This window comes from Aquarana catesbeiana, linkage group LG09 (genome assembly GCF_042186555.1).
Source record: "Aquarana catesbeiana isolate 2022-GZ linkage group LG09, ASM4218655v1, whole genome shotgun sequence".
In the NCBI taxonomy this organism is placed as follows: Eukaryota; Metazoa; Chordata; class Amphibia; order Anura; family Ranidae; genus Aquarana; species Aquarana catesbeiana.
Window position 1 is genome coordinate 158,335,206 of NC_133332.1, and position 16,057 is coordinate 158,351,262.

Sequence of the window (16,057 nt, forward strand, 5' to 3'; positions counted from 1 at the left end):
TAAGGCTACATTCAGACTTACATGCTGAGATGGAGCTTTTATTGTTTAGCTTTTATACATTAGAAACAGCATTAGAAGTAAGTGTTCTATGCAATTTTGACAAGTCCTATAATAGAATTATTAACACAGCAGCATATAAAAAGGGGTCATTCCACATTCTAAAATATAGCTCAATTACAACCTTTGCTTTGGTTTTTTTTTTTTTTTTTTTTTACTTTTCATTTTTATAGGTTTTAGCAATATTTATTGCATTACATTTTTAAAAACAGTCCCTATAGAAAATGTAATACTTTAATACAGACTCACAGGTGGCTCCTGAATCAGTACAAAATTCCACAGGATCTGCAGACATGTAATGGACTGCTCATGCAACTCTGCATCAGTGTATTTTTAACTAATATTTAAAGTTTATCTAAAGCCTAATTTATATTATTATTATTTTTGAATAGAGAAGGGAATAGTTAAAACCCCTGTCAGATTTTCTTTGCCAACTGTGTCTCACTGGGGACATTTGCTTTCACTTCCTTTTTTCAGACACAACAGGAAAGAATAGGTATTCTTTCTTAAGTGAGGGGAACTGCTTCTTAATTGGCTGTATCTGGAAAATGTATCCCCATTGGATGACTTCTGCTCTATTCCTGTTCTGGTGACAACTCAAAATGTCCTTTAAAGCCCAAACCCACATATGTGGCAAATCTAGTATTGGAAAGAAGGTAAGTAAATCAATTAACTTTGTAAATAATAATTCATTACCCTCTACTAAATGGCTGTACAGGTCTTGAAATGTGTTATGCTCAGCAAATTTTTATGGTGAACATGAAGGAAGACTGTAATGATTTATGATTTATATATGAGTATACATATCTTAGATAACTATACACATGGACACCTAAATCTAGTTCCTTCAAAACAGTAAGCAAAATTTGAACATTATTTTACCACCTTCCACCTCCTGGGAAGTGGTGTTGAGTTTTATACTGTAGAAAGATTTGCATCTTTTCAGAGATATAAAAAGACAATTGGTGCACAGAGCAAAACAATCAATGCCTAAAGCTTTTGAGATCATTACATGTTACGAATTCAAATTTAAATAACTATGCACACATAGGCGTTTACAGAAAATTAGACGTAGGAGTGTTTAGAGGTAGAAATCTGAATGCACCAAAACCATGTTCAGGAGAGGAGAGTTTGGGCAGAAAAATGCCTGAAATGCCTAAATGTGTAAACGCACCGTTTAGCGTTTGAACATTCATTTCAGTGGCCAGAATACATTTCTGTTCTGGCCACTGAAATTAATGGACATCGAAATGATTGATGCGCCTGAACATATATAAAAGTGTTTGAAAAACACGGCTTAGGTTTGTTTTTATTGCTGCTTTCCTCCTGCCAGGAGAAAGGTGTTCAGAAGAGCCCAGTGTGCATGAGGCCCCTATAGTGCATGACCATAAACATATTATTAACAATATTACATATTATGGAATAACCCTAACCATTTATATTGTACCTAAACAATTATTTCTAAAGGAAGGAAGAAATGTCTAATAAAGTGTTTGTGCATTTACAACTCAGTTGGAAATTGGAATTACTATGCTCAGGGATATGACCTGTGGTGCTGAAGTAGGAACCCTTCACTGAGTAATGCTCTTAAAAGTAGAAGTCCAGTCAAATCCGATCTAATAATAAACCTACTCCCAAGTCCTATACTAACTACCCTGTAGAGGAAAAATGTGTATACTTACCTATTCTGAGGGGGCTCTGATCCAGTCCTGTGATTGGCTCCCTGCACCAGCTTCAGTGTAGAGGAGGGTTAGCTGACAACGGATACCCCATTGTAAGTATATGGGTGATATCACCACATAGACATTACAGCTGTTGTCTGCGATCTCTCTTCTTCACTGAAGCAGGCTGTTGGGGAGATCATGTAACTGGACTAAAGCCAACTAAGAATAGGTAAGTATAAACATCTTTCCTCTACAGGGTAATTAGTATAGGGCATAAAATGAGGGTGGGAGCAGGTTTTAGTTTAGATAGGATTTGACTGGACTTCCACTTTAAATACAGTAGATAAATAATTAATAAAAAATAATTAATAATACAATTCCTGGCAATTAGAGGTTGTTTATTATAATGGAGATGGATAATGATGTTGAATATAAACAGTCTTCATTGGATTCCATGACACTAAGAATTGAATGTTGCACATAAGGACATGATTATGCTCACGTTCTATGAATATATAAAATTCTGTAGAATATAACAGAAGAATGCAACATCTGCTTTAATATTCCAGGGGGAACATAGCTTTACAATGTGACCAAATGGAGTATGTTTGACATAAGTCATAGAATAGAAAAGGCATTTTGTAATCTGAATTTTGGCTTTATTTAATATAACAAATCTTGCTCTGGGCTGTGGATACAGAGTCACTGGAAGCTGTAATTGTGTTAAATGTAGTGTGAAATAATAAGTGCACAAAAAAAAATTTTCAATTCAATTCAGAGATCATCCACATTACACAATTTGATGATAAACAAAGAACACAGACTTCCATGGCAGGTCTAAAATTGTACAAAAATGCATGTACAGATGCATGTACAAAAAAAAAGATCAACTTTGATTTGAGGACCACTGAATCTACAAACCAAGTCAATCTCAATTGGGATAATCTTTATTAAATATACTTAAATATTTAGCCAAAAGTTCTTCATTTTTTGCATGGCTCTTGGCTTAATGTAATGGCATCTGGTACTTAGTTTCGCTTATGCATAGTGATGGACATTTATTTTTATCTGCTCTGGTTAAAATATAGAGAATTCATGTTTTTTAAATATGTAGCTGAAAACTTAAACTGAAAATTTAAAGTGCACATATGCCAAGAAAATGGACACACAAAATATTTACACGCTCCAGTAAAAGAGCTTTAAAACAAGCCATTCATAGACTCTGTCACTACACTAAACTAATAAAAGTACAGGCACCCTGTAACAGATGCATTACATCTATAAAGACACTGAATTTCAAAAGAGCCAACTTCCCTAAACTATGAACCTTGTTAGAAGGCATGAATTGGGATATCTTAGGAACAAAGAACTCGGAGGAGAGATGGGTTTGCTTTAAGAGCACATTAAATAAGGGCATTAGCCAATGCATCCCATTGGGTAATAATTTAATAATAAAAGAGCGAACAAAAGTCCTGGATGGCTTAACTCCAATGTAAAAATGCATATAAAAGCAAAGGAGAAGGCCTTCAAAAAATACAAGGTTGAGGAATCATCATCAGCATTCAGACTTTATAAAGAATGCAACAAGAAATGTAAGGGTGCAATTAGGGCGGCTAAGATAGAACATGAAAGACACATAGCGGAGGAGAGCGAAAAAAATCCCAAGAAATTCTTTAAGTATGTAAACAGTAAAAAAGGGAGGACAGACTATATTGGCCCCATAAATAATGAGGAAGGACATCTGGTTACAAAGAATGGGGAGATGGCGAAGGTATTGCATTTAGGTGATTGGAGAATAGCCAATGTAGCACCAATATTTAAAAAGGGCCCAAAATACATCCCTGGGAATTACAGACCAGTTAGCCTAACATCAATAGTATGCAAGCTCTTGGAGGGGTAGTTAAGGGACTATATACAAGATTTTATACAAGATATACAAGATTTTAGTAACAAGAACGGTATCATTAGCAGTAATCAGCATGGATTCATGAAGAATCGTTCTTGCCAAACCAATCTATTAACCTTCTATGAGGAGGTGAGTTGCCATCTAGATAAAGGAAGGCCTGTAGACATGGTGTATCTGGATTTTGCATAAGCATTTGACACAGTTCCCCATAAACGTTTACTGTACAAAATAAGGTCCATGGCATGGACCATAGGGTGAGTACATGGATTGAAAACTGGCTACAAGGGCGAGTTCAGAGGGTGGTGATAAATGGGTAGTACTCAGAATGATCAGAGGTGGGTAGTGGGGTCTCCCAGGGTTCTGTTCTGGGACCAATCCTATTTATTTTGTTCATAAACGATCTGGATGATGGGGTGAATAGTTCAATCTCTGTATTTGCAGATGATACTAAGCTAAGCAGGGCAATAACTTCTCCACAGGATGTGGAAACCTTACAAAAAGATCTGAACAAATTCATGGGGTGGACAACTACATGGCAAATGAAGTTTAATGTAGAAAAATGTAAAATAATGCATTTGGGTGGCAAAAATATGAATGCAATCTATACAGTGGGGGGGAGAACCTCTGGGAGAATCTAGGATGGAAAAGGACCTGGGTGTCCTAGTAGATGAGCAATGCCAAGCTGCTGCTAACAAAGCAAACAGAATATTGGCATGCATTAAAAAGGGGATTTAACTCCAGAGATAAAACGATAATTCTCCCGCTCTACAAGACTCTAGTCCGGCCGCACTTGGAGTATGCTGTCCAGTTCTGGGTACCAGTCCTCAAGAAGGATGTACTGGAAATGGAGCGAGTACAAAGAAAGGCAACTAAGCTAATAAAGGGTCTGGAGGATATTAGTTATGAGGAAAGGTTGCGAGCACTGAACTTTTTCTCTCTGGAGAAGAGACGCTTGAGAGGGCATATGATTTCAATTTATAAATACCGTACTGGTGACCTCACAATAAGGATAAAACTTTTTCACAGAAGGGAGTTTACCAAGACACATGGCCACTCATTAAAATGAGAAGAAAGAGGTTTAACCTTAAACTATGTAGAGGGTTTTTTACTGTAAGAGCGGCAAAGATGTGGTATTCCCTTCCACAGGACGTGGTCTCAGCGGGGAGCATCGATAGTTTCAAAAAACTATTAGATAAGCACCTGAATGACCGCAATATACAGGGATATACGATGTAATACTGACATATAATAACACACATAGGTTGGACTTGATGGACTTGTGCCTTTTTTCAACCTCACCTACTATGTAACTATGTACATTTCCATCAGTTAGTGACTCTGATCTTTGCTCTCTAACAGATTGTATTAAAGTCCTGATTAATGCTGTGGTTGTACCCACCGGCCAATACATCACAACTGTGTCCTGTAGTGATTTAGCAGCCAGTGGGTGGAACCACAGCATGCAGCAGGAGCCCAATAATCCATCACATCTGGAAGAGTTGGACACTGGAGTCACTGCCTGCTGGAAAGGCACACAGGGTGCCTGCAATCTTTTTTTTTTTTTTTAAGAAAATTACCCAACCCAACATACAGATATTGTCTTTAGAAAATGCTCTTGATACACCAACAGATGTGTGTGGGGTTAGAATACTCACAGACTTCCAGAATACTTCCAGACTAGCAGGAATCACAGATGTCCCTCTACTTGTCTGACAGAACGACGGTCTGCCTTGTTTACATAGGCAGACTGTCGTTTTATCTCTCCAGAGAGCGATCGCGGGTGTCCAATCACAGCGAAAGAGCGGCTCCAGCGGCACACGCACCCCAGAGCCGTGCACTAGAATCACGTAAAGGTACGTGATTTTACACTTAAGGTCTGCCCCGCCACAGTAAATGTACGTGGGGCAGTCCTTAAGTGGTTAAAAGAGTAAATAACAAATCCAGATTTTACTGCAATATTCACCCTCAAGCCAAAGATTTCCCTCACAGTACCTTTTTCCACAACTAAATGTCCTCAGTCTTTTGGTATCTTTTGGTATCATCCAGCTCTCTTCCAAAAGCCAAGGCTTTGCTCTGGACCTACCCTTGTCTCTGACTGGACAATGAAAGGAGAAGTAGCACAGTGATGAGTCATCTCCCTCACACTCTTCTTTCTACTCCTATCAACACATGAACTGATTTGCACATTGTTTCTTCCACTTTCGCTCCAGTTCTGCTATAGACAGAGTCAAATTCAGGTACTTTAGGTAATAATGTATTAATTTGTTTCTTTTATATCTCCATAGACTTCAGCTTTAAAGGCTAACTCCAGCCAAAACTTCTATTTTACTTTAGATTTCCTCCAACCAATAGACATGAAAACATGTCTCCCCACGAGGAGCCTGATTGGCACAAGGCTGGGTCCAACTCACAGCAGCCCATGGGAACGCCATACACAATTAAATGTAATTCCTGTGAAAACGGCTATGTTAATACATTTTGCTAGCTGTTTTTACACTATGAGAGCATTTCTTGCAATTTGTTTTTGGTTTTGTCCATCAGTTGGAGGAAGTCAGTCTTTGGATGGGATCAGTTGGTCCCTTGAAGTGCTGTTAGATCTTTCTGTTTGCACAGCGGTCATTACAATCTGGTAAGGAACTGGGCGTTTTCTTCTGCCATCAGTTGGACCTTCTTCAACACATATGGTGTTTTTTTTGGAATTGAGAACATTTTCTTCATATTTATGTGCTTCGCTCCTGAGTATTTAAGGACTTTGAATTAACTTTTCTTTGGATCTTTATTTGCTCACAATTTCACATTCATGTATAGTTCTTTATAGTTCTTATTATTGGTGTTATTTATTATAATGCTGGTATATTTATTTTGATTTTTTAGAGCTGCACTTCTATCCTTTACGTGTTTTTTGAGTTTATGTATCCAAACTCCTGGTGCTGGCAGCTACAGTCATCCAACCCAAGCGCAGTGTTTTTTATTTTTATTTATGATATTTTGAAAATATTCACAAGCCCAAAATAAAACAGTTTTGTAAATGAACAAATAAAAATTACACAAACTAATACTGTATATTTGAAGTTTTTTTGTAATCAGCAAGATATGATACAGTATATAACAGAGAAAACAACTAATGCAAAGAAAGTCCAAATAAACTTGAGCCCCCATCAAAGCCCTCATTAGACCTAAGTTTACCCTTACTTACTTTGGAGTCCCCATTAGAGTCCCCCCTTACATCCGGTTCCCCATTAGAGTTCCCTCTTATATCAGGGTACCCATTAGAGTCTCCATCAGGGTCCCTCTTATATCAGTGTCTCAATCGGAGTCCCCTCTTACATCTGAGGGCTGGATAAAATCTTAAAGAGGGCCAGATTTGGCCCACAGGTTGTAGTTTGGAGACCCCTGGACTCGACTAACAAATGAAAGCAAAACCCCAACTAACACATTTCAGGCAGTAACTTTTTTATCCTTTTGTGATAAAGGATTTACAGAAATTAATAAAAAATGGCCATTGTATGTACCCCTGTTAGTGGTAAATGGTTTATTTCAACCCTCTAAATTTCCACTTTGTCTGGTCAGCTTGGCCTGTTAAAGGAAATTCAAAAATATCAGACTTATTGACCACATCACCAGGTGAAAGTAAAGAAAAGAAAGCTTATACAATTAAAATTTATGCACCCGCCACATTTAAGGATTGGTAAGCCACAATATACTAGACACTGACGCAGAGAAGGCATTTGCCTGGGTAAATTGGCGTTTAATGTTTGCTTTTTTGCCCCATATGGGCATTGGGGACAGGTTGCTTCAGTGGATTTCAAACCTATATTTCACTCTGAAAGCTTTGGTTAAAGCTAATGGTGTACTCTCCGAATCCTTCCCCATAACCAATGGCACTTGGCAAGGGTGTCCCCTCTCGCCGATACTATTTGCCCTCACGCTGGAGCCGTTCAGTCAGGTTGAACACGGACATCACGGGCTTACAGGTGGGTGATACTCAATACAAGGTGTCCGCTTATATGGATGATATGCTCTTCTCCTTAACCAACCCCACTATTTCTGCCAATCTGCGTGAATTCAAAACAATATGGTGCCTTGTCGAATTTTGAAAATGTATTTAGACAAATCTAAAGCCATGGGTGTAGCCTTGCCTCCCTCCCATATACACCATTTGAGCTTTTCCTTCAAATTCAAGTGAAATTCCACCTCTCCGAAATATCTGGGCACGTACATCTCCCCGGTCCTGTCTAAAATTCACATTTAATTTTTTGTCTTTGCTTAGCCAAGTCCGTGGTCTACTCCAAAAGTGGCATCAAGGCCTAAACACTTGGTTTGGGCATTGTAACATTATCAAGATTAGTATACTGCCCAAGTTTATATACCATTTTCAGGCCCTGACCATTCATATTTCCCCCTCCTGTCTTAAACAAATCCATGCTCAGTTTACAAGGTTCATCTGGGCCAATAAAAAGCTTAAAATCCACCTGCGGTTCCTGATCTTATCTAAACATCATGGTGACATTGCGGCCCCAGATGTCCAGAAATATTACCAGGTTGCCCATTTAGGGAGGTTGATTGCTTGGTGCAGGCATGTGGATCTTAAGCTCTGGCCGCACATTGAGCAACAGTATTGCAATTTTCCGCTTTATAGAGCCCCCTGGTGCTAGACAGACTTACCTGCTTAAGACATATTCAACTATAGGTCCTACACTCTGAGTTTACTCTCTCATATGTCATAATCCTGCCCCGTCCTCCAGTACCTCTCCATTATACCCAGTTTTGGGCAACCCATGTTTCCCCCCAGGATTACAAGATGGACCAATCCATACACTTCTTGAATCCCAGTGCTTTCAACCTTCTCATTTTCTTACCGCCACCACTTGGCCTGAGATGCCATCTTTGATGTTACCAGGAGGACGCTATGGCCTGGACTTCTGGAAGGCCATACAATTAGATCACTTCTTTTGCTCCTTACAACCCCCTGAACAGTTCAGATGCCTGCTGCTAACATTTGAGTAATATTGTACAGACAGTGGTGCCTGCTTCGTATGCTCTCTGCTGAGGCTGACCACGGAAGATCTTTCACAGCTAAACAAAATTGAAACACTATTCAATTTGCCCTAAAATTATCTATATGTACACAAATTCAAGAAAGTAACTTTAAAATATTTGCCAGTTGATACTGCACACCGTCTGTTTTGCAAACCTACTTTCCTTAGGCCTCAGATTGCTGCAGGAGATGTCCAGGGTAACGGGGAATGTTTCTTTATATCTTTTGGTCCTATACAAAACTTGGACATTTTTGGAAAGAGGTGCACAGACTCATACAATAGCTCACTGACTATCTAGTTCCAGATGATCTTGTCTTTTTTTCTGCTACACCTATCTGATATTCCTGTTAAGACATACAAGAAATCGGTCATATGCCATCTGCTTAATGCCACCAAATTCTGTATTTTACTAAGATGGAAAGACCCACACCCCCTTCTATCTTGTTGTGGCTCAACAAGGTGAAAGAAATAAACACACTGGAAGACCTGGTGCTTGCTGCCCAGAATAAACAAGAGCAAAAGAGACATGGAATATGTTTGTTTATTCCAACAAGGGCAAGGCTGTTTTTGAGACCTGTTCTGGAGACTGATCTTTTTTTTTATTTTCACCAACCTTTTCCCCATCCATCTAATACCAGCATTGCACGTTCCCCCCCCCCCCCCCAGCTTTCCCATCACTCTCCCCCAGCTTTCCCATCCCCCTCCCTACCCTCCCATCCCCCTTTCTCTCTTTTGCTGCTACCCATCTCCCCCTGTTAAAAGCACCTTGTGTACTCCCCTGGTGCTGACCACCCTTGACGAATTGCACTAATCGCTTACAGCATTTTTCAGGGAACAGTCTTTTTCACATGTGAAATCATTGGTGAAACGTATGTTATTTTACTGTTTGTCCCATTTGGGATACGGTTTGTTGAATACTTTATTTCTAGATAAAGAATTTGCAAAAACAAATATATGTGATACCTGGAAAAAAGGCTACCAGTTGCATTATTTTTTTTTAAAAAAGGGACATTTTTCAGCAAGGAATCAGTCAGATGTACAATTAACCATTAGAGGGAAAATCTACAAAACTGTATATCAAGGACAATCATAAAAATATGAAAGAGCAAGCATTTGAAATCTGACATTTGAAAGTTTCACCAAATATTGTTTTTATGCAAAATTGTATTACTCAGATTTGCTTGCTAAAATCATATGTTAGCTTCCTTTTTAAAATGCACAATAGCAGACCTATTTGAAAAACAAATTAAAAAAGCAAAGCGCAGCATATCAAATGAATGGCAACCAGAGCTGACTTTTAACTAATATGACTACAATACCTTGAAAATCTTAATGGCTGCTATGGGTTACATCCTCATTGCTTCACAGACTTTATTAATAAGCCCCTAAATGTGTCAAAATAGGAGTATTTATATAAATGTCAGATTCCCGCTGACTCTTCACTGGTATATATTACAGAATATATATTACAGAATATGTTTGTTCCAACTCTTACCTGTTACCTTTAATTGAACAGTTCGTCTGATCGGCTTGCCTTCAAACTTAACTTCACAAGTATAATTCCCCATATCGTCTTTTTGAACATCTTGTATTAGAAGGCTGTTTCCTTTCTGTATAATCAAGCTTCTCCATTTCTTTGGCTTACATTCCTGCAAATAAAGCACAATTAGGAGAGAAGATTCAGTGCAGTTAAATGCATGAGCAGCCTCTTAGCATCACAAACCAGTGAGTCCAGAAAACAATGAGACATACATATCTTTTGTTATTTTAGAATTATTTTATAATGATAGACAAGTGAAAGTCTTAAAACAAAACAATGCAGTATGTTTAATTATATGGGAAAACTGTTTTGAAAAGGGCTTTTAAATGTCACAGTGAATTGTCTTTTCAGAAAGGAAGATAAGAGCAAAAAATAAATCCAGTAAAATACTAACTAAACTTTATAAGAAGGAAATTACTAGCAATAATGATAGTGCTTACTGCAGTGGCGAGTCAGGAGCTGAATCACTTGAATTATTTTCTCAGTAAAGAAATCTTTGCAAATTCTAGAAGATTCTAAAAGTGTCTTATGTGTTCACACTGTGGTTGTGTACATTAAGAGAGTGTGCCCCTACTGCGCTAATGCGTCTAGACCTAAAGCTGCACTTTGCTGAGGCAAGCCTTACGTCATACACAGAGCAGAGGGTGTTCAGCTCAAGGAAAACAACTTTTAGAGAACAACAGCAGCTGGAGATTATTATTCGATTTTTTTAAATTCATAATTCAGTGCTGCTCGAACTTAAATATGCAATTTCAGGAGAATTCATTATCTGAATACTGATATAAAGGTACAGTGCTGGCCGGAACTACAAAGGGGACACACTTGGGTGAAAGTTTATGTAAACCCTATCAAAGACCTTCTAATATTTGTTCCCTTTTGGTCTGCTAAATATACCATTAAAAGCATGTTTTCATATTTGTTCAATACGTCTAAAAAAAATAAAGCTTGTTGATCCTGCCAGGAGTCTTGTGAGCTGATAACTTTTTGTGCTCTCTGACTGTGCAGCACTCATATCAGTTAGCATTGTTCCAAGTTCTCTATAGACTACAGAACACCTCCTCACTATGCTATGAATAAAAATGGATTGGGAGCATTCTATAGTCCATAGGGTATTACATGTGTGAGCATCTTCACCCTAAGGCAGGTAGTGTGTGTTACTGGCAAACTCAGAAGGTGAAAATAAAGGGAAGAAGAAAACAAATTTAGCCACCATGTCTAAGGACTGGTAAACTTTAAAATTGGGTAATATACACTCAACTTAGACAACAGAAAAAAAAATACAGTGTAGCTAGGCAGCCAGTTGGATTGAAAGAAGAATTCTAAGAAGAATATATAAAAGAGGGCAATGTGCACTGCTTCTCTTTAGTCAGGTAGAATATTGTTTTCAATTCTGAAAACCATACTTACCATAAAAAAAAAAATGCTTAATCCAAACAAAGCAAACACTAATGTCTATGAAGTTCTGTTGTGGGCAGAATGGCCCTGACAGTGAGAGGCAGCATAACATAAAAGATGAGATTAAAGAAGGCCACTGAGGCAAGTGTTAAGATACTGAATTGGGAAAGAACACAGCGGCTAAGCAGAGTTATGTCATCTAACTCACATCAGTCATGCTATTGCATGTCACACCATGGAGAGTTCTTTGCTGCAAGTTCTCCTTTTTAACAGAGTTTTATATTAGAAAAATATTGCTGATTTCATATAAAATGTACCCCAGAATGGGACACTCTTTTGCTATGTACAGCATGTAGGAAGAAAGGGAAAATAAGCAACATAATTGAACAGTTTAAATATGTAACGGGTTTAAATAAGGTTCTGGAGAGAAGTATTTTCCAATGTAAGTACAAAAGCTTGGCAAATATATAGCTTTTATTTCTGTGATTGGGTAACTATACACGTAATACACGACTGTGCCTACCTTTCATCTCCAGCAACCAGTTTATTATGAAAAGTTCTCTTTATGCAAAATGTATATTTCCAGAGCGTGAACATATATAACAGAATCATTTCATATGGTTTACAAAAGCTGTGGCTTTCCTTACCCTTCGCAAGTCAAACCATTAACCTGAAATATAAACTTTTTTTTTTTTTTTTTAGGTTTGGATAGAGTAGTGGAGAGTGTTTTTTATTGCTGTCTGATTTCCCATTAGAAAGATTCACCCTCTCTAATTCAGTTGATCACCAATGTCACCAAAAATAAGAGTAGGGGTAAACCAAAAATTTGAGTTGCCACTAGAAAAGGAATGGGGGGGAAATCTTATTATTGGGGACCCTTGTTTCCATGACAACTGCCTAAGATGATGTTACTTTCACACTTCCAGGTCTACAGGACATAAAGTGAAGGAAAATCTCCCTAATAGACACAGATTGAAAAGTAGAGCTAAACTCTGATATACTATAGGCCCCTCTCCGGGGCTGACATTTTCTGCCCAGCTTTTTTGGCTGGCATGGGATGATTTCACGGCACACAGGCACTGTGGTGGAATGTAAACTGAGATGCACATGCATTGTACATTCCAAAGAAGACTGCAAGCAGGCAGGTTGGTTTATTTTATTGCAGACGAGACAATGCATATCTCCTCTGGAATAAATAGTCCGTCTGTTCTCAGTTTTTAAAAGCAGGTCTTTAATATTAACCTACTTTATCAAAAAGGGGAAAAAAGTTCTGGCTTTAGATATGCACAAAATAAACATGATTAGACATTAACAGATTGTCCCTGTTTTTTCCTAATTATGTTAAAACATTACATTAGTGTTGTTAGTAAATGTATACAATGAGAAGTCTAATGTAACTGTGTTAGTTTATGTACTGTATAAGATGCATATTGTACTAAGCAAAGATAATATCTTACACTACAATGACACTAGACAACTTCAGAAAAGTGTTTCAGTATCCCAGGAAAGTGGAGAGCACTCTACATCAGCATAAATAAAAGTTGCAAGAGTAGCAGGAGGTATAATTGGATTGAGACCTACAATTCTAAGATGGTGCATTATGCTCTAGCTGACACTCTGCCAGATTCATGCACTCTTTACGAAAGGACTGAAGAACCATTCATTACCCATTGTGTGTTTTATGAATGGCAGGACCTGAAAAAGGAGCTCCCAGGTGATTCTTAATTTTGTTTTACTTACACTTCCACGACTGAGTCACACACATGACAATATCATTCAGAAGCTTAGTGTCACAGCCACTCATTTATAAATGTTATCACACATTCTATGCCATTACAAGACAGGAATTATATCCACTGGACATGGCACATAATGTGCCTGGATAGCTCCTGTTTAGAAAAGCTTTCACTAGAGAGACATCTTACAGTACAGGGCTGCCAGATTTCCTCATTTGTTGCCTTGGCGTCTATGGTGGTGCTTAATGCTAAATGCAAGAACGTCTCTGATAATTCCAACAGAGACATTGAATTCTCTCTGCAGCTGTGTTCTTTACGTGGACAATCAATAAAACAGCTGTGGCTGCATTTATAATTGAGTCTGTCCACCAGATTAATCCTGTTATTTCCAAGTTTGCTGTTACAACATGTAAAGCTTCTAATAGGAAGTATCCCTGCAAGTTAACTGCTTAAGACTACCATAAAATGGGTTCACGGTACTTGACTCAATGGTTCGTACAGGCAAAAATGGAAAACACCTCTGCTAACAGAGAAAAAAGGAATTCCACCAAAAACTTTTTTGGGAGAGTGGTGAAGAGGTAAAACTCCTATTAGATTTTCACTGCTATTTGTGTCTGTGATACCATCACAGCCAATAGAAGTAAAATAATAATTACAAGCAAATGGGAAAGGTGAATTAATGTCATTTTGTCTGGGCTTCACAGGCATCAGATTTTTGCAGGTAAAGTTGATTTTTACACAGCGTTTTCACAGCTTCTGTCAACGTGTACTGTTAGGTATTTTGGCAGGAGTAATCACAAGAATCAATTTAACCCCTTCAGATCCGCGCTATAGCCCAATGATGGCTACAGCGCGGACCTACTTTGCTGGGAGGCCGTCAATAGACGTCCTCCCCTTTGCACGCTCCCCGCATGCCCGCTGTGATCAACGAGTCAATGAGACTCAGGTGATCCCAGCCCCTTACTACATGATCAACTGTCAGCCAATGACAGTTGATCACGTGATGTAAACAGAAGATCAGTAATTGGTAAACAAAAAAAGCCGATCACCGGCTTCTGTGCAAGGGACATCGGTCCCAAAGAGGAAGAAGCACAGCCATCTCATCTGTGCCCGCCTGTGCCACCTGCCAGTGCCCACAGTGCCATGTCAGTGCCCACCAGTGCATAACAGTGCCAGCAATCAGTGCCACCTATCAATGCCCAAGAGTGCCACCTATCAATGCCCACCAGTGGTGCCAATCAGTGCCTCATCAGTGCCACCTAGCAGTGCTGCCTATCAGTGCCACCTACCAGTGCCGATCAGTGCCCATCACTGCCACCCATCAGTGCCCATCACTGCCACCCATCAGTGCCCATCACTGACACCCATCAGTGTCCTTCACTACCACCTATCAGTGCCCATCAGTGGCAGCTATAAGTGCCACCTATTAGTGCCCTTCAGTGACACCTATCAATGCCCTTCAGTGCCACCCATCAGTGCCACCCATCAGTGCCACCTCTCAGTGCCCACCAATGCCACCTATCAGTGCCCACCAGTGCCGCCTTATCAGTGCCCATCAATGCAGCCTATTGGTGCCCATCAGTGCAGCCTCATCAGCATGTACATCAATGAAGGAGAAAAATTACCAGTTTGCAAAATGTAATAACAAAATATAAAACGGTATTTTTTAAAAAAAAATAAAAAACCCAGAGGTGATCAAATACCTCCAAAAGAAAGCTCTATTTGTGGGGAAAAAAATGATATAAATTTAATTTAGGTACAGTGTTGTATGACCGCGCAATTGTCATTCAAAGAGTGACAGCTCTAAAAGCTGAAATTTGGTCTGGGCAGGAGGGGGGTTTAAGTGCCCAGTAAGCAAGTGGTTAAAGTGACACTAAACTCTGGTTAAAAAAAAAACAAAACTGTTTATACAGTTTTATATTCTTAACACAAAAAAAACTAAAATGAAAAAAAAAAAAAAACCTTCTATTGCTCTCAGCTTCCCCCCAATTCCTTTTTTTGCTATTGTGGTCAAAATTCCTGTTAGAGGGTGGTTACTAGAGATGAGCTTTATATTCGGGTCGAACATGAGTTCGACTCGAACATTGGCTGTTCGCCCGTTCGCTGAACAGCGAACAATTTGGGGTGTTCGCGGCAAATTCGAAAGCCGCGGAACACCCTTTAAAAGTCTATGGGAGAAATCAAAAGTGCTCATTTTAAAGGTTAATATGCAAGTTATTGTCATAAAAAGTGTTTGGGGACCTGGGTCCTGCCCCAGGGAACATGTATCAATGCAAAAAAAGTTTTAAAAACAGCCGTTTTTTCTAAAGCAGTGATTTTAATAATTCTTAAAGTGAAACAATAAAAGTAAAATATTCCTTTAAATTTCGTACCTGGGGGTGTCTATAGTATGCCTGTAAAGTGGCGCATGTTTCCCATGTTTACAACAGTCCCTGCACAAAATGACATTTCTAAAGGAAAAAAAGTAATTTAAAAGTACTTGCGGCTATAATGAATTGTCGGTCCCGGCAATACACATAAAAGTCATTGAAAAAAACGGCATGGGATTTACTCATAGTCCATTACCAGGCCCTTTGGGTCTGGTATGAATATTAAGGGGAACCCTTAATACCCATACTGGTATGGATATTAAGGGGAACTCCGTGCCAAAATTTACGTGGGGGGCCCCCCTCAAAATCCATACTAGACCCTTCAGGTCTGGTATGGATTTTAAAGGGAAC

General features: G+C 38.8%; 1 protein-coding gene across 1 annotated transcript in view; it reads right to left on the reverse strand.

The window, feature by feature from the left end:
- Positions 1-16,057, reverse strand: part of IL1RAPL2 (interleukin 1 receptor accessory protein like 2) — a 1,633,909-nt gene that overhangs the window by 863,905 nt on the left and 753,947 nt on the right. The window contains exon 5 of the mRNA XM_073599302.1: positions 10,162-10,315. Coding sequence (XP_073455403.1) covers positions 10,162-10,315 — 154 coding nt within the window. The remainder of the gene's footprint in view (positions 1-10,161; positions 10,316-16,057) is intronic.